This window comes from Ostrinia furnacalis, unplaced genomic scaffold (genome assembly GCF_004193835.3).
Source record: "Ostrinia furnacalis isolate ACB-3 unplaced genomic scaffold, ASM419383v2 OfSCF4536, whole genome shotgun sequence".
Lineage (NCBI taxonomy): Eukaryota > Metazoa > Arthropoda > Insecta > Lepidoptera > Crambidae > Ostrinia > Ostrinia furnacalis.
Window position 1 is genome coordinate 389,280 of NW_021134775.1, and position 18,039 is coordinate 407,318.

An 18,039-nucleotide genomic window follows, 5' to 3' on the forward strand; every position below is an offset into this window, starting at 1 on the left:
ATGCCTTGAAATGGAAGAATAGACGTACGATAAATTAAATACTGCTTTCGATATAAGTGATTACACCAGCACATCACTAGCCAGGATGTCATCTTATTTCTCCGCTACCCTGAGCCGGACGGGCTACTTATTAATATTTTAATACCGCTGTAAAAATTCTCACATTTCCCTCATAGCTAGCATTAGTCTCAATGCTCACTTAACTTTATAGAAACCACTGGTAGTAAGCATCTAGGTTTCATGACTAGTACCTATCTTAAGCCAGTTTTGTTCGTATCCAATGTCTGTTACAAGTTAGATTGGTAATGTTTTTAATTATCATTTGGATTCAAAGATATTTATCGACTAGCTCAAGTAAGTGGACTGATTTCAGTACATTTTATTTTCATTTATTTTTACGTTTATTGACTCGATAAATTACTTTTACACACATCACTACAGTGATAATTACATCAGCAGGGCTGCTTGTAATAGTCGTAATTTCGAGTCTTTCTTCACGAATTTCGCCCCTCGATTTGACTGAAAATACAGAAATTATACTAAGTAGATTATAGAGTTGTCTGCTATCACTGTCCCAAATATCTACTTTGAATAAGGGCCTCCAAAACCTACAGAAGCGCGCGTTTTAGCGGAGGCCTAAAAGTAGTGAAGTAGGTACCTAGGTACTTAAATAACGTTTAAGTTGTAAAGTCTAATCAGAATCTATCCATTCATCCATCCAGCTTCGCAAACTTTCACATTTATATTATAGTATACGTAGATCAATGATAGAGCCCACATTTTGACAAAGAACTCATTCAGCAAAGCCCCTTTTTCAATGCTGTAGGTACAGTCTACGGCACACAATAAGGGCATCTTATATAAGTTACAATAGGTTATATTTTCCAGTAAAAATATATTTGTAATGCGCTGTCTATACCCCGAGGGCATTACTATCGCAGCTGTGATCTGCGCAGGCGACTATGTAAATGCTGCGGCTGCGCTCGTGCAATCATGATGCACTGCTTGTTGTACTACTGACTACTATAATAGAGCGTTGGGCTGATAGGGTCTTGGGTTTGAATCTATGGAGAGACACATGGTCTGTTATAAAGTTAAGATATTAGTTAGACTACACTTAGAAGCTGTTCTTGCATTATTTGGAAGTCTGATTGGGCCCATTACATAAGTCCCCTACTACTGGGCAAAACAAAAGAAAATCCACCCATACATTTATCATTCATTATATCAATCTTTAAATAAACTTTGGACGCAGGTCGGCCGTAGTAAGGACAATCTGTACAGGTGGGGATTCTTAGATGGCTCAAACTTGGAGTGCAAGGTGTGCTTTTGTTCCCCAGTCGACGAAGCACATGATGTCGTGCCCTGCGTGCCCAAACAACTGCACGCAGGAAGATTAAATTAAGGCTACTGACAACACTCTTGTGGCGGAGTTTTGGGCTGACGCTGTGTAGGTTCGTTGTCGACGCAACAAGAAGAAGAAGGTCATTCATGATGGGTTATGGTTCAAATCAAAAAATCAAATCAAATTATTTATTTGCATTACATGTGTGGTTTGTTCTTTTAACTCTGTTCTCTGTTCGCCTCTTTCGTCATCAACGGGTAGTGTGGGTACTTAACCCATAAAGTGGTATTTTTATTTGCGTTGTAGAATGAACCTTAGAATATTAAAACAGTGCTCTATTTCTGAAGGATTAATCGCGACATTGATCTGCGCTATGAAAATACAGGCGCGCGCGCACGATCGCGATGCACTAGTTGTACAGTCGAAAACACATCCGATTATACATTTTTATTGGAAAGTCGCACTTATTACAAATACACACGATGCTACAGAGTGTAGCTTGATGTACTGTCTGTATAATCTATACTAATAAATGCGGAAGTAACTCTGTCTGTCTGTCTGTCGAGCTTTCACGCCTAAACCGCTGAACCAATTTGATTAAATTTGGCATAGAGATAGTTTGAGTCCCGGGAAAGGACATAGGATAGTTTATATCCCGGTTTTTGAAACAGGGACGCGCGCGATAAGGTTTTTCTGTGACAGACAAAATTCCAATCGGGCAAAGCCGCGGGCGGAAAGCTAGTTGTTAAAATGTGGATAGTATAAATCCGTTCAGCTGTGATATTCAGTGTTGTGATCTATGATCGTAAACTGTGCAATCTAACAGCAAAAACTAACTTGAGTTATCTCGAGGAAAGTTTATCTATAAAAAAGCCTGCAGAGAAATTTATCACAAGAAAATAAGTAGAGTTCCCAACCTCTATAGGTTGGGATAGAAGCTAATTTATATCTAGAAATAAAATATTTTTTTTAAATGTTTGCCACACAATGATACAGCAAAAAGCTTCATACATTACAGTCGTCGAAATAGAATTTAATTCATTTTCATTAAAGTTTCATTTCTAATGGCTATGATAAAAATTGCAAGACAAGACAACACTTCCTCCAATAAAGTATTTTAACCCTTCCGCGCTCGTCGTAACCCACCAGAGCCGCGGGCAGAATAACCTGTTATCATGCACGTGGTCGCATCAACTAGCGTAGGGTTGACACATTGTGTATAAATATTGTTTAATTCAAAACTTTGTCCAAAATAAAATATTAATAGAATTTTGCCTACAATTAAGTTTCATCATAGTTATTTAAATAATTTTCACATTTTCATTACTGGACTCTACAAAATACGGAACCTAAATAGCCCTTCGACACATAGTTAATAAGTAGGGATGGAGATTAAAATAAGATGCTGCAAAGCCACTTACCTACTTACATTTACAATTAATATTGCACTAATTCAATAATCATTTAGTAACAAATAAATATTTTTTCTTTCTTTCTTTCTAAAGCTTAGTAACTTAGATAATTATCTTAGGTGCGTCGATTTTTTAAAACTTACATAAAAGAGCGTACCTAGTTACTTACATTGTGCAGCGATATTCGCAGCGAGACAGTACAATGAATATGTCCTTCTTTACCGAATGTGCTTCCAATTCAAGTTGTGGTTACTTTACAATTACTATCTTAATTAATATTTCCATTTTATATGCCATGAAGCTTATACTGGCTGGTAAAAAACTGTCAAACTTAAAAAAGGTACTATTCTTTTTAAAACTGTAATGGTAAATTGGCAACCCTAGACCCCTAGAGCAAACACCCAGCGACCCACACGGAACACTTGTGCAAATCCCGGGTTAATGCATCGGGGACGTGTGGGAACACCGAAACCGAGTCAATTGACCTGTCAACGTGAACTCTACGATGTCATTTGGCGGGAAAATGTACAAAATCTAAAATAAGGAGAGAAAGGGTTAAGTATTTAATATTTTATTATATGATTAGGTGATCTGGATCCAGTCAAAAAAAGTTGCCAATAAATTATGATGTATTACTTAATGAACAAAACTTACAAATCCAATGTCACCATTTTGTCGTTATTATAATTTGTTATTCTAACATCTACAACGAATTTTATGTTATGAAAACTGTTATGAAAACGCAATATCAGTTACCTAATTAAACCGAATTCTAAACATTACTTGAACTTATTTAAGTACTAACAACAATATCAATTCACACTTACCTAACAAAACTGCGATCACAACACATCTAAAATCACCACCAACAACGTTTCCAAAAGTTCAATGTTATTCCAAAACCACGTAATAGTTTTTCCCGATTTTCCGCTCGTTTCCATGCGCATACGCCGCTCTGTTCCACGGTTAAATCCAGACTGCCCTAGCTTCCATAGTCCATGGTAGAAACTAAAAATGCTGAGTAAAAGTCACTATAGATACGCTGTTACAGTTATGGGACCAAAGCTTTTAACGATTATTTTATTTGAACTTAATGTGGAATATATGTGGGATTTAAAAGCTGGTGCGACCGATTTGTTGGAATCGATTTTTGATTGACTGAACATGGGTTTTGGTTCCTTGTGACAAAGCAAAGAAAGGGCTTTGAAAAATGATTATACATTCTACAAGCATTTCCTATTTTGCCAATCATTTTGCTTTTGCTTTTGCTTACTGGTTTTTTGAAATAGAAAATAATTAGGCAGTCTCAAAAACACATAAAATAAAGGCACACAACATAAAAGGGCTTGAAACGACTTTGTAGAGACGTTTAATGGTTAATATCTCTATAAGAACATGAGAGAATTGCTAGTTTCAATCCATACTTACTTAACATAAAAAAGAATTGTAAAACATCTCGAAAACAAAGCAAGACCAATTCAATAACTTTATTTACGAGCAAATTACCCGATCATTGAGCAATCACCGCCATCGCGGGGTGTAATTTAAAAATTACGGGAAAATTCCCGTCAAAAATAACTTAGGTTCCCTTAGGATTGTCTGAGACGCTTACACATTCGACACGGATCATCATAAAGTCCCAGCTTATTTTATGTGATATATAAAGTAATTTCCCAAGAAACAGGAATCCTGTGATTTAGCACGCAGACGCGGGGATCAGGAAATGGAGGTAGACAAGCAATCACCACGTTTCATTCATAGTCCATAAGACCCTGAGAAAAAGAGGTTATTTACATTTGAATTGAAAATAATCATTGACAAAGGGATCGTAAAGAGAATTGATAATCTTTTTTTAACCCACAATGACCTACGCATAATAGCATCAAATGTATTCATTCGCTAACAATTTCGACTCTATAAACTCTTGCGCAAACAGACTTTTGCAACTTTGTAAACAAATAAGAAGATCAACTGACTAATTTAGTAGATCTGTAGCAAAACCCTACAGAGAACGTATCTACAATTAAAAGTGACAAATCTATTAGTAATTAAAATCAATTAAGTATTAACACAGATAATATAATACTAGGTATTAATTACAAAAAGGGTTAACTATTTCAAAATAACCCTTAATAAAATATCTTTAAGGATGCAGCTTCAAATAAGGTTAGAAAAATTAAATGATCGGTTCTTTACCAGTCGTATAGACGTGACAATTAAGTATTGCTTGCCCTTCGGAAAATAATAACAGATAGATACTTTTAGATGCGCTTACATTGTCAAACACTGATACCATTACACAATTTATTGCCATAAAAAGGCTCATTCAACTCGAATCATAATCATAAGCTAGTAACGCAGCGGCGGCAGGGCCCCCATTAATACAGAGTTTGCAAGTAGTAGTTAATATCTTAATAAGAAACCAATACAGATTACTAGCCGTGTCCGTAAGGTGGACAGGAATAATGGCCACTATGTGTGGTCTGTTAGAGAGGGGGTTAATATCGATAGACAGACATCGATGCGAGTTGATGAAGCGAAGACGATAACGTTAACTTTGGAATATATTTAGGGGCATTTTAACTAAACATAATATGTACCCCAGTATTAAAAGTTTCACTGGCACAATACTTAGTTATGAGAAGTTAAGGTTATCTTCAACTAACAATAAAATACACAGATCATAAATATACCAATTTATAATATTGGCGTGTGCCATTGGGATCTTTTCTATTTTCGTTTTTTTCCTATCATCGAATCCTATTCATTAGATAATCTAAGTGCTTGGGTGAGAGCTCAGATCATAGAAAGAGAATAGATATGAAGTCGCGCGTAACTACAACGAGAACCAGTGGCCCCACATTTCCCCCACCACAGCTCCCACACACACATTCAACTGTGTAAAAACAAAGCGACTGAGAGTCTACGACAACATGTGCAACCGGCTTAAAAGTGCTGTGATTGGCCAGAAGGCGTGCCTTATGGCCAATCAATGGCCGCGTGACGTGACGCACACTTTGAAAACGCTAGTGAGAGAACAAAGATAAAATGCAGTCGACAAGATATCGATACTTTAAATCGCTAGGGGCAAGGCTCTAAAGTACTCTAAACTGGTTTCACAAAATGCTTATGTATGAAAACCTTTTTATTATTATACGTTATTATTAACTACTATCACGCATTTACTTTTTAATTATGGCGATCTGCTTACCGCACATGTTTATCAAAAATAATGCCTATATTAGGCTTTCAACTAGCTCTTATAGTAATTACATAGTTGACATAGTTCTTTCGTTTCACTTGTTTTATTGCACGTAACGTCGCATTATCCAAAATATCGGAGAACATTTCCTTAGTACGACTGAATCGCGACTAACCTAGCTACGCGGCCGATGTTCGTTTCTGGGCATATCGCGGAGATACGCGCCACGCCCCCGTTTCACATCTATTCCCTTCTATGATCTGAGGGTGAGAGCGACCTATAGTCTTCTGGTTCTGGATAAGCCCACCCCACAAGGCCCACCATCCTTGTTCTACCTAACGTGTCAATTAAACTCAAAAAGTCGCAGATCAACGGTAGTTCATCCTACTTACCTGATACCTATGCGATTTGAAAAGCTCCAATAGAAGATATAAATTTTATCGACATAAAAATAAATTCCCACCTCTTCTCAACGCTGCAACCTGTGTAACCAGGATCTACAGTTTCACCGCCACGAAACCCAACCAGTCGTCTATCGACACGTGATCTGACACATCACTAGTAGACCATAGGTATGTATTTAGCTCATCATTGTTTACCGTGTTACTGAGTAATTAATTTAAACTACGGACCCTAGACTCGTGTAATTGTTAGTAGAGACCTAAACCACGTTCAAGAAGGGTTATTAGGATCCCGCAGTTTGATTTTTTATCTTATTTTAAAGAGAGAGATAGAAAATTACAGGATAGGTTGTGTAGAAGGGACTAGTATTTCTTTAAAGAAGACATTTTAGTCATGCCATGATTAATTCTTAGATAAGAAACTACGACGAAGATTAATTAATAAAAATTATTAATAATGGTAACTTTTTTACATTACACTTATTTATTAGTTCCTCACTTATGATAACTTTAGTAAACAAGTTTTAATTCTATGAATGATTTTTGAAATTTAATAAGTATCAAGTGAGATGAAGGCCTCTTTGAAATCTTATGCCGCCAAACCACGAATGAACACAAATAAAAAATAAGATTTTTTTTAAGAAACCACAAAGACATCTTCCCTTGCATTCAAACGTAATGTGCGTTTACCCTACTGATAATGATCGAATGCAGCCGATCGATATGACAGCGTAACATCCAAACAATCTCAACTCTACTCCACAACAATAAAAGTTAATTTAACTTGTAGAAGTTTTACTAGAGTTTGTGCATCGATTTATAATAATTAACAAGCTTGTGTATGACGTGGTCACGTGGAGCGTGCTGTCGGTGATTTACTCTGATCTTTACCTAGGTAATTTCGGACTTTGGAGTGACCTGCCCTTTAGGAAAGTTAGCGTATCTCGTAATTATATGAGATGGGTAATGATTATGGTGTCCAGGGAAAACGCTTGTTTGGTTTGGTTGAAATTTAATTGCAAACCATTATTCTAGAGAATTTAACCCCATTGTAACAAAATATACGCGCGTGTTAATAAATTAGTAATGCTTCAATTTCATCTTATCTCTTCCTATGTTGTCTGAGAGAAATCACTTCATAGCGATAAGACCGCCTAAATTGTGCCAATTCTTTTATGTATTTCATCCTCTTCTTGTGTCTTCCGCTTTGTGTTGTGGGCAATTAAACAATATTTTGTTAATCTTTTGGACTACACTAGTTCCACTTTTTACTGTAGGATAAAATTATGCGAACACCCTGTATCAAAAACCTACATTTCACTCTACAACAGGATTTTCCCATCGTAAACAACAGTAAATACGTCAAGACCGTAAATCTACACGTAAACCATGACGTTGTTGGTTAAAAAAACAATCGCACGTCGACGCGTCCGCGGCTCGATAAATCAGAATCGATAATCGACCATAATCGATGCTGGCCAGCTGACCGATTAAAGCGGTATACACACTAGCTTATTTGAAAGAAACAAGAACAACGTAATAAAATGTACCTAGTACCTACCTTAAAGCGCATCTACACGAAGTTACACAAAAAGATTGTAATCAAGGATTTATTTAAATCATTTCATTTATCTTTCAGGAAACTTTGTATGTTCGAATTTTTTATCCGACTGCGTCAGAAGGAGGGTTATTTAACTAATTGATAACTAATCGTATTCGAATATTCACAAAATATGAAGGAATACATCCAACAATTTGTGCAATCCGAATACGAATTGGAAATCCAATGTAGAGATAAGTATCAACCTAAGCTATGTTCCTCTGAAAACCATTAAATTGTAGATAGTTAAGTATTTTTAACTTTTCTTCTGTAACCTACCACTGACTAACCCTAAGGCATTGCAGTGGAAAAACACCACCATTGTTGCAGTCAAGTGAACACCCAACTTTACATCGGCGTAGAGTTACATGGTACAGGTAACGAACTAACAACCGCATGGTTTTGCCTTGTTCCATCCCAGAGATGTATTAGTTTTATGAACCCATGGTTAGTTTATGTTAAAGAGTTAATTTTTCATCACTAAATTAAACCAATAATAGTAGCAGCAGGTTGTTCGTCATATAAATAAGTAAGTAAGAACGCTTCAGGACCGATTTACTCATCACCAGCTGCCAAATGGTATCTAATTTGTACACTTTACACTTCTATTGTGACGGATTGATAGTTTGTTTTCCCTTAGTTGTATCTTCAATATTTATTCAATAGATCTCATTTTAATTTCTAAAGATCAGATAATACCTCCTTAAACCTATCATGCTTGAAGGCTTGAATCGAGTTTGAAGCGCCCATTTCAGAATTATGATCCTTGTACTTGTTAAAAAAAAATTACGTAATTTATAGGCCCAAGACTCCAATCATAAAAAAAACTGAAACAAGTTCCAAATGACCCCGACTTGTGATCATCCCGGTGACAAATGGGGTCCCGCCTCGCCGCTTCCACGTCGCCCCGGGAGCATCCATTACCCCCAAATTAATTGGGGGCGGGACCCCTAACACCGCGGCTAGTTCAAAAAATTCTTACCGTAGTTAGTCTATTTTTAATAGATAGCGTGGTTGATCACCGAAATTACGAGAGAGTGATATTACTAGATGGTAAAAAAAGCTTGAATGAAGGTGCTTGCTTTAAGAACGGGTCACTTCACTTTTATACTTTAGAAGTTAGTTATGAAGGAACTTTGAATGCTCCATAGTTGAAATAATAAACTGAACAGATCGGTGTGAATGAGCCAAATATTTGTAACCTGCAGATACCTATTACAACCTCATTTCAGCCAAATCCACTGGACAAAGGCCCCCAAGGATTTTCATAACGGCCGGTCCTGCGCTGCCCTCATTTATTATTATATTTACTCATTTCATATCTCATTACATAATAAGTTGTGTGTGGGTACCTACATGTAGACAATAAAGTAAAATAGGTACGAAGGTATCTCGACAGACCATGCGCCTACCCATACAGTAACATTGATACTAAAGAAATTAGGTCAAGAATTTAAGAATTGCGATGTCAAAGCACTCATGCAGAAGCATTTCGACATACCCAAAGAATAGGTTAGATTATCGCAATCTTTGGAGCAAATGTTTTCATCTTACGTTACGCAAGATCCTAATCTGAACTGTCAATTTCTGATAAGGGAGAAGCGATCGATTCTACACCTTTATCTCCACCGACGAAACTTGAGTTTAGTCGACGTAGATCCATGTGACCGTGTGTCAGACAGCCCAAAAACGGTTCGTGGGGTCTATAACGTGAGCTCAAAAATGGATAGACCTAGCACGAGTCATCAGTCCGTGGAAAAAATCGAGGTCTTCGAAGTGAGGGAACATGTGCCGTATCAACAAGCGGAAGTGACGCGTGCGCCGACCGTTTACGATGAAGAGAGTGGTGCCATGTATAATGGGAGCTGGGACTCCGCTTGGAACGCGATATGCCAGCTCTTCAACTTGCTGCACCACATGATGGTGGCGATCGTGGTGTTCGTGCTCTGGCACTTCGCTTTGACGTCGGAATCTAACGGAGGGATCACCAACTTGTCGCTGCACATCGTATTTGCGGGCACTGGTGTATGTGATTTTTTGTGGTTTTAATCTAGTGGTTTATGTTTTGTTCTGGCATCTTTGAAAATTCGAACGAAGATAGTGATAGAAAATTCTCGAAAAGATAGGTCTAAGCAGTAAAATGTGGGAAATATTATCAAATTCCTATCTAACACTCAGCGATATCGTAAACTAACTTAGTCATAGTAAGATATTACCCAGAATCTGCTTCTTTCACAAATTATCAGTGGTACCTACCTATTCTAAACAATCCATAAAAAATAAGCCATTTTTACAATGCTTAAAAATTAACATTACTAAGTAAGTACCTACACCCTAAAACGAGCAAGATGATGTCCGCTTTTTTAATTTAACCGTCTCTCCAAAAAATGCGATGTGTTTACTCAATGTCCACATAACTAAGCAGTCAGAGTCAGAACTGATGCCCAGCAAACGAAAAGCCGTGTGGGTTCAATTCCCATCTGAGGCAAAAGAACCATCTCTTTCTCAAATTCCGGCTGAGTTGCACCATCTCACTTTAACTTTAACAAACGTCAAAACTGTCAAACTCCATACAAAGAACACCGGTTAACGTTATAGATATTTACGGTTAAAATTAAGTAAGTAGGTGGTGCAACTCAGACTAAGTGTTCATGAGCGAGAGCCAAAATACGGCAAAGTTCTTTTTCTTTTTTTATTCACAACGAGGAAGCCTTTGGCCTGTATATTCCGAGTATTTGTGCAGTCGCAGCTTGTACTGTCGATACTAGCTGTTCCAAGCTGTGTCTCCCTGAATAGCGGGCCTTAGGTCAACCACCTCACGTGCACACCAACGAAAATTGTCAAATCAACTTAAAATTCTTTCCAGTACCAACTCTTCCTAGTGGAGGCAGTTCTGACGCTGAACAAGCACAACTCCTGGTCAGTCCACATGTCGGAGGATGGGAAGCGGATCGTGCACGGGTGTCTGCAGCTGATCGGGTCTATATTCGTCATCGCCGGCACTTTCTTGGGCTTGGCTAGGGTTGACATGGCTGTCACCACCGCTCATGGCATTTGTGGTGAGTCTTAAGATTCCTAGTCCTATGCCCGTTTTCACCATCGATCCATATTTTTTCAGTGACCCCTATTGCTGTTGTTTTCATACGGGTCACTTAAAAATTAGGGATTGATGGTGAAAACGGGCATTAAGTAATCATTTAGCGACTTTCATACAAAACGACGTCACAGACCTGTAGGTAATCAACAGCATATCAGACTAGGTATATATAGTACATTTTAACTTATTTGCAAGTAAAACCATTAGGCTGGGTTGCACCACCTTACTTTAACAAAAAAAACCGGTTATGGATAACCATAACCGGTGTTTTTGTATGGAGTTTGACAGATTTGTGACGTTTGTTATAGTTAGTTAAAGTGGTTAAAGTAAGATGGTGCCATGGTTATGATGAGCAGTGTGAAAATCCTAAAGTGGATGAATCAGAGTTCACCGTCTTCAAAGGAGTGCCTTCCTCACAGAGCAATGATACGTTGCGTGCGTTGATTAATCTCAAAAAGTTGGCGTAAAATTGATAACTAAGAAATTTATCTTTTTCTCGATAAAATATCTAAAGATAAAGGCGAAACAACTTTATCTCGAAATACTTGAAATTGCATCTCACACTTTAAAATGTTAACACATTATTTAGACCGAATGCTTCGTCTGTTAAACTTCATACTTTTATAGTTAGTTTTTTATTTAATCTTTCATTTGATTTAGCTAAGTGTACTCGTTCAAAATCTTAAGAGGTGGCAAAGTAAGTAATTGCAACGGATGCCTTTTCATGTTTTGCAGCATTACTTATCTTGGTTAACATGCACCGAAACGGTGCGGAAATAAACGTGGCGTGCGTAGGTCCTAATAGTATAGATGGGGGATGACACCCGTATTTTCTGGTAATACCTACTTACAACTCGATCGAGCTAACAGCGCACCTGGCTGGAATGTATCTCTCCCTTGCACACCCGCACACATCTCTCGTTCGCCCTGTGTCCGTACCAGAGCGTCGATGTGAAGGTGCGTACGGATTGCGCGTACCCTGGTACGCGTACTCAGTTTACGCGTAGCCGGAACGCCTAGTCCATGTATGTATGGACCAGTCCAGTCCAGGGTACGTGCAAATTGCAATCCGTACGCACCTTGACGTTACGGCTGTGGTGCGCGTTAACTCGACCGTTTGGTTCTCACTAACTTCTTCTACTAATCTCTATCTTACAGGAGTGATCGCGCTAGCATTCTCAATGGTGAGCTTCGTATCCGGCATCATAGCGCTATTCTCTGCCAAGGTGCGTCTGAACATCAAGAGTAAACCCATGAGGATCTTCCACATAGGCTTCGGCCTCATCGCATTAGCCATGGGCCTCGTTACCATGACAATGGGCTTCAATATGGACTACTTCAAGGCTTCTAGGGAAAGCCTGTCCATTGCTCTCATGGTGTTTGTTCCTACCATCCTAGTGTACACGATGTTCCAGCCGATTATAGATATTATTAAGATGGTGAGGAACTTGTGACTAACTAAGACCGTCGAAGGTTCGACCAATGGCGACAGTACTGCCTAATTTTGTTTTATGAATAGGTTTAAGGTGTCCACTCTTCTGAAAATAAATAATGCAGTTGGTCATAAGAACTCAATCAATCAAGTTTAAAATGTTTGGCTATTCATTTTCCAAAGTAAATAAGTATACCTACTTATAAATAGAGACAGGTATGATTTATCATATCTGTCTCTGAACTTGAATTTAATACCTATGGATAGACCGACCTGCTTTTGTTAATTATTATTTTAATAAGAATTATTTTGAGTAAGTGGACAGTTAGTTTTAATGATATTTTAAGTTATTGTTTTTTAATTTGCATAATAAATAACCAAGATAACACATAAAAATTATGAGTGAGTGAGAATAAAATATTTGTTGATGAGAAATAATATCAAAATTTTACGCGTAACTATCTTGTTACATACAAAAATTTTATGTTGCGAACAGTAGGTATTTTGGATCACTATAAAAATTATTATTATCATTTAAAAATTGTTAAACTCAGCTCTTTTCACGTAACGTTTTAACTCATTGCTAAGCTTATGTACATATTTATGTCTTACTTGTATTGTTATGCTAGTATAATAATATGAAGTAGTTTGTTAGTGGTCTAATGCCTTTGAGTGTGTGTTTTTGAATACATGTTTTTTTTAATATTTGAGTTTTCATCTGTCCTTCCCGTATCATCAGAAGAAAATTTTGTGTTGACATGCATTTTCCTAATGGCCTTCACACTTCACAGTTATGCAAATTACTTTGAAACATTACTTACATCAATAAATATTATCAAAATATAATGAGCACAGCTAGGTCAGCTAGCACTACAAATCGCCTACAAAAAGTTACTTAGCAATATCAATGTCTTACAAAATGTTGCGAGTAACATCACATTCTTTCTTTGATTATTTTTATTTATTAAAACTTCTTTAAATCTCATAAGAATATTCGTTTTAGCGATAGTAATCTGAAACCGAATCGATAGATCATATTATGCAACGGATCGTTGATCCCGAAAATTAAAATTATTGTTGATTGGATTGCATTCTATGAAATCATACTCAAGTCGTACCAAATAGAATATTTAATGTTCCAATAAAGGTTCCTTACAATACATTAGATTACGACTTAGGCAGCTGCTTCTTGGCGGCCTCGGCCTCTGCCTCGCTTTTCTCGAAGGCGGCGATTAGTTTCTCCACCTCTGAGCTGGTCAGCACCCGGATAATGGTCTTGTTGTCTTTGCGAGTGAGGGTCGCCATTTCCACTGTAATAGAAACAATAAACTGTTGGAATTCTTTTTCTTAAAGTGAAACACACCTCGGCTTCACAAAATGGTGGTAAAAGTGACTTGAAGAAATTATGTACAAATACACACAGGTCACGAAGATCATTTGTGTTGAATGCTGTCTTGTAGCGATGTAAGCGTCACGTTAAATCATAGGAAGATATTGGTAAATAAAATCTGGTGCTGTCTCTTCAATAAGTATGCATGCACTCTAATGAGCAGAATACAACATGAAACATCAGCCTAATGGACAAGACAAGTGTGAGAAGGTCGAAACCAAACTTTAACAGATATTTTCTTCATCACTAGCCAGTTTAGTTTACAGCTATTTCATCTATCTAACCGCTAGATTTATGATTTTTACCTTTCTCCGGAGTCAGCTTAGTCATGTCTAAGGTCTTGCTGAGGACTTTGATGGCGAGTGCCTGAGCCTCAGCCAGAGTTGTCTCATTCTCCTTGTACTCCTGCTTCAAACTCGAAACCGCAGCCTGAAAATAATTTGAAATAATAAGTAAATGAATAAATAAGATTCACAGTACTACATTAGAAAACAAGGGACTGGCAAATTCATGAGATAATGTTTAGTGTTGTGGTCAGTAGGTAGCAACATAATTATACATTGTATAAATAAAAATCTAAGGTCACACACAATAATATTTTAGAGATTTGCTACAAAACAACAAGAAAATAATGTCATACAATAGAAAATCATGTATTTTTATGTTAAAAATTCTGTTATAAAGTTTGATCATGATGAATATGATTTCATGAATTATTGTTAAATAGTTTATATTTTGCAATAATAGATGTGCAAGGAATCTAATATACCTAAACTCGGGGAAGGGACATCCTATGATTGTAATGATGATGATAAAGTACTTTAAAAATGCTTACCGCACTGTTGTTTCCAATGCAAGTGGCCTTCCACCCACCGTAGTTACCGCTGGGGTCCGACTGGTACAGCTGGTAGCCGTAATGCTTGTCCCAGCCCATGTAGAGGATGGACACACCGAATGGCCGTTTGCCTGAAAGATTTGTGTTATTTACAATTAACATACTTGGAATCAAAGAAATTTTTACCTGACTTGTATCAGTGTGGAGGGAGTGTGAGGTTTTTATAGATTTAATAATGTGCCTCCAACAAAAAACATGATATTCTTTACTTAGTGTTAGATCTTTACAAGAGTGATGACTGATAAACTGATAAATATATCTGGATTTGGATCATCTTGAAGGCTTCAAAGTTTATGAATTACTGTAAGATTCATTGTATGCATAAACACACATAAACATAACATAATAAGTTCATTTTTATCAACTTTTGTAACCAAATGCCTTAATAAATTAAGTCTATAAAAACACAAAAATTTCTATTACATACCTCCATACTGTGTGTAGGCTTGTTTCACATCACACAGCCAAGAAACCAGTTGTTCACAAGGAATTGACTCTCCATACTGTAGTAGGTATCTCTGGGCAATCAGTCTCAGTTCATTTGTGAGGACATTAGCGTCTGAAGTGATACCAGCCACTGAACACACCATGTCATCATTCAGTTTATAGATTTTCTCTGAGAAAAACACTTCATCAAGAAGTTTGTTTGTGTTTCTTCTTTCTGCAGCTAGGAGAATGCCATCTGTGGCTAAAATACCTAGTGAAGTACCAGCGTGACTGATGGCTTCCATGGCATACTCAACCTGGTACAACCGGCCTGTAGACAGAAGAATACTTTAGAAAATTGACTACTTACAGTTAAAAATGTATAATGTAAATGTCATTATTAAGCTTACCTTCCGGCGAGAATATTGTCGTGCGTGTATCATAACGACGTGCCTGTAAAATATCAAATAAATAATATGAGACCGGAATGACCAAGCAACTATGCCAAGCAACATTTAAATCTAACCTAAAACAAGGCTAGTTTTGAAATATTTCGTTGACAATTATTTATAAATACTTACCATTTTGCTAGATTATTGTTGCAATATCACTAAAACTTCAACAAAAGTCGGTAATTTATTACTTGAATTGAGAAAATAAAAACTGTTTCTGATGCCGCACAATGACAGCAAACTTTTGCTTTTGACGTTTTTTTTTCTTAATTTGTTTTTTTTTTTTTGCGGTTGAAGTGACTAAGCATTAGGTTACAACTAATTTGGACTACGCGTCTTTTTGCGAATGCAATTAATGATATAACTTTGTGCAAATTGCAGACGTTGTTAAAGCGCCATTTGTACGTATTTGTTATTTCGCGAGCATTAAATGGCATCAAACGATAAAAATAACTGCGCCTATGCCAAATGCTGGTCTAAAAAATGAAAATATTTTGGCTTAAAAGAGTTTGACCCCGAGCCATACAATGCGTATATAAAAAAAATATGTTAACTAGTGATGTCTATCCTAAGTATTCAAATACGTTTCAATTGAAATAAACAATAAAATGTTTTGGGAAAAGCGGGACAGATCATAATGTATTTAGAAAAAAAAAATTTTTCAGTAAATAAACTGACACCCTATTATGACTTATCTTTCATCCCTTTACTTTACCAAAACTAAAAATAAAGCTGACAATCATTTTATTAAGACAATTAGCCATCATAAAGCTGTAAGTAATTTATTAATATCTCAATTGTTTTGTTTGTTGGGTATGCTCCAATACTACTTCATTCAAAAACAAAAAACAAATGATGTCTGGATTTTCTACATAATTATTTGGTTTCTAAATAGTAGGCTTATAAAACAGTGTCACCACTTGCAGGCGCGACTATGACATCACTCCTTGACATTTGCTCAGAGTAGCTGGGAAGGCTATAAAAAAATTGAGGAATGAGATTAAGCCACAGTTAATTATTCATTTTGACATTATATTATACCAATACTGTGTTCTAGGCATTATTATTGATGAATATTGCCGCCCGTTAAACCACACGTTTAGGCAATTAAATAAGTAAAAGTATCGAAAAAACATCTGACGATCTGGTGAAGATCGCGGGAAATACTTGGACTCGGCAGCGCAGGACCCGGTCGTTGTGGAAATCCTTTGGGGAGGCCTTTAAATAAATAGATGGACGTCATTTAATTTTGGTGTAATAACGGCTAAAATATTATCCAATGATTTTTAAAAAAATCTATTATTTTAATGGCAACCAAACCTCCTCTGTGGGAAGTTTTTAACTGCCAATGTCAAGTTAAGTGTTGATTGCTATTGCATGTTGTATAATAGAACAGGGTGTTTTAATTCTGTTGCTTTTGCAACGATTCCATGGAGACTAGAATTCCCGTAAGCAGGTTTCAAGACGCTATCGGGTGCGGTGCCAAAGCGGATGTGCGCTCAAATTCGAAGTGTTTCACCTCACTGCACTTTAAAATATATTAAAGTCCATTCAAAATCAAAATTAAAAATATTTTATTCAATTTAGACCACAAGTGGCACTTATGAACGTTAAAATATCTATATCTATCTATAATATAAAAATGAATCGCAAAATGTGTTGGTAAGCGCATAACTCAACAACGCCTGGACCAATTTTACCAATTCTTTTTTTAAAATGTTTGTTGAAGTCCAAGGATGGTTTTTACAGCGAGAAAAGTTTGAATAATTTCCGGGTAAACCCTAAAAAACTCGTAACTTCACCCCTAAGGGTAAAACGGGGTCCACGCGTACGAAGTCGCGGGCGGCCGCTAGTCTTCTTCTATATACAGTGTGTCCGGGCATGTAGTGATCAAACTTTAAGGGCGTAATCTATGGACAATTTTATCGGTGAAAATACTTTAAATTTGGGGCTTGACCCATTTCTCGCATATTTACAAGGATTTAAGTTTTTCATTTTAAGTTTTCACCTCTTCCTTCAAAAACAAGTGATAGCGTGGGTAGTTTAACATTAATAAGCAAAAATTTTATATCATACGATAGCCAATAAAATTATCTATTAGTAGAAGTAGAAAACAGATTTAAGTTTAATACATTTTAAGGGTGTAAGAATGGATTTAATTAGAAATAAACATGATTTTTTTCACATTTTTTTCAGTTATTTCCCAACACAAGAAAAACCAGATCGTAAAGGTATGTTTTATTTACATTGTATTATTAGTATTTGAGCTATTCTACAAAAATAATGTAAATTTATTAGTCTACGTCTATTAGTTTCGACGTAATTGTTGAACAAAGATACCCCTTCCCAGCGGTTTCCATAGCGCACGCGACATGCGAAAATGCACT

General features: G+C 36.7%; 2 protein-coding genes across 2 annotated transcripts; one reads left to right on the forward strand and one right to left on the reverse strand.

Annotated features, from left to right (window-relative positions):
- The first annotated feature begins 9,583 nt into the window (after positions 1-9,583).
- LOC114359641 (uncharacterized) lies at positions 9,584-13,189 on the forward strand. The gene is made up of 3 exons (XM_028314110.1): positions 9,584-9,985; positions 10,827-11,019; positions 12,216-13,189. Exons 1-3 carry the CDS (start codon positions 9,683-9,685, stop codon positions 12,509-12,511), a joined length of 792 nt encoding a protein of 263 aa, XP_028169911.1. The 5' UTR covers positions 9,584-9,682; the 3' UTR covers positions 12,512-13,189.
- A 415-nt stretch (positions 13,190-13,604) lies between these two features.
- On the reverse strand, positions 13,605-15,922 carry Prosalpha3 (proteasome alpha3 subunit). Its single transcript, XM_028314111.1, has 6 exons — positions 15,782-15,922; positions 15,611-15,653; positions 15,202-15,531; positions 14,715-14,845; positions 14,185-14,308; positions 13,605-13,799 (listed from the first exon to the last, which is right to left on the reverse strand). Exons 1-6 carry the CDS (start codon positions 15,782-15,784, stop codon positions 13,657-13,659), a joined length of 774 nt encoding a protein of 257 aa, XP_028169912.1. The 5' UTR covers positions 15,785-15,922; the 3' UTR covers positions 13,605-13,656.
- Between the last annotated feature and the right edge of the window lie 2,117 nt (positions 15,923-18,039).

What these genes read in the sequence shown, in the direction of transcription:
- LOC114359641 (XM_028314110.1), top strand. Translation starts at nt 9,683, where the DNA reads ATGGATAGACCTAGCACGAGTCATCAGTCCGTGGAAAAAATCGAGGTC. An exon ending in TCGTATTTGCGGGCACTGGT is followed by an intron (nt 9,986 to 10,826) that starts GTATGTGATTTT and finishes AATTCTTTCCAG; the next exon opens with TACCAACTCTTCCTAGTGGA. An exon ending in CACCGCTCATGGCATTTGTG is followed by an intron (nt 11,020 to 12,215) that starts GTGAGTCTTAAG and finishes TCTATCTTACAG; the next exon opens with GAGTGATCGCGCTAGCATTC.
- Prosalpha3 (XM_028314111.1), bottom strand. An exon ending in GACAATATTCTCGCCGGAAG is followed by an intron (nt 15,532 to 15,610) that starts GTAAGCTTAATA and finishes TTCTGTCTACAG; the next exon opens with GCCGGTTGTACCAGGTTGAG. An exon ending in GCATTGGAAACAACAGTGCG is followed by an intron (nt 14,309 to 14,714) that starts GTAAGCATTTTT and finishes AATTATTTTCAG; the next exon opens with GCTGCGGTTTCGAGTTTGAA.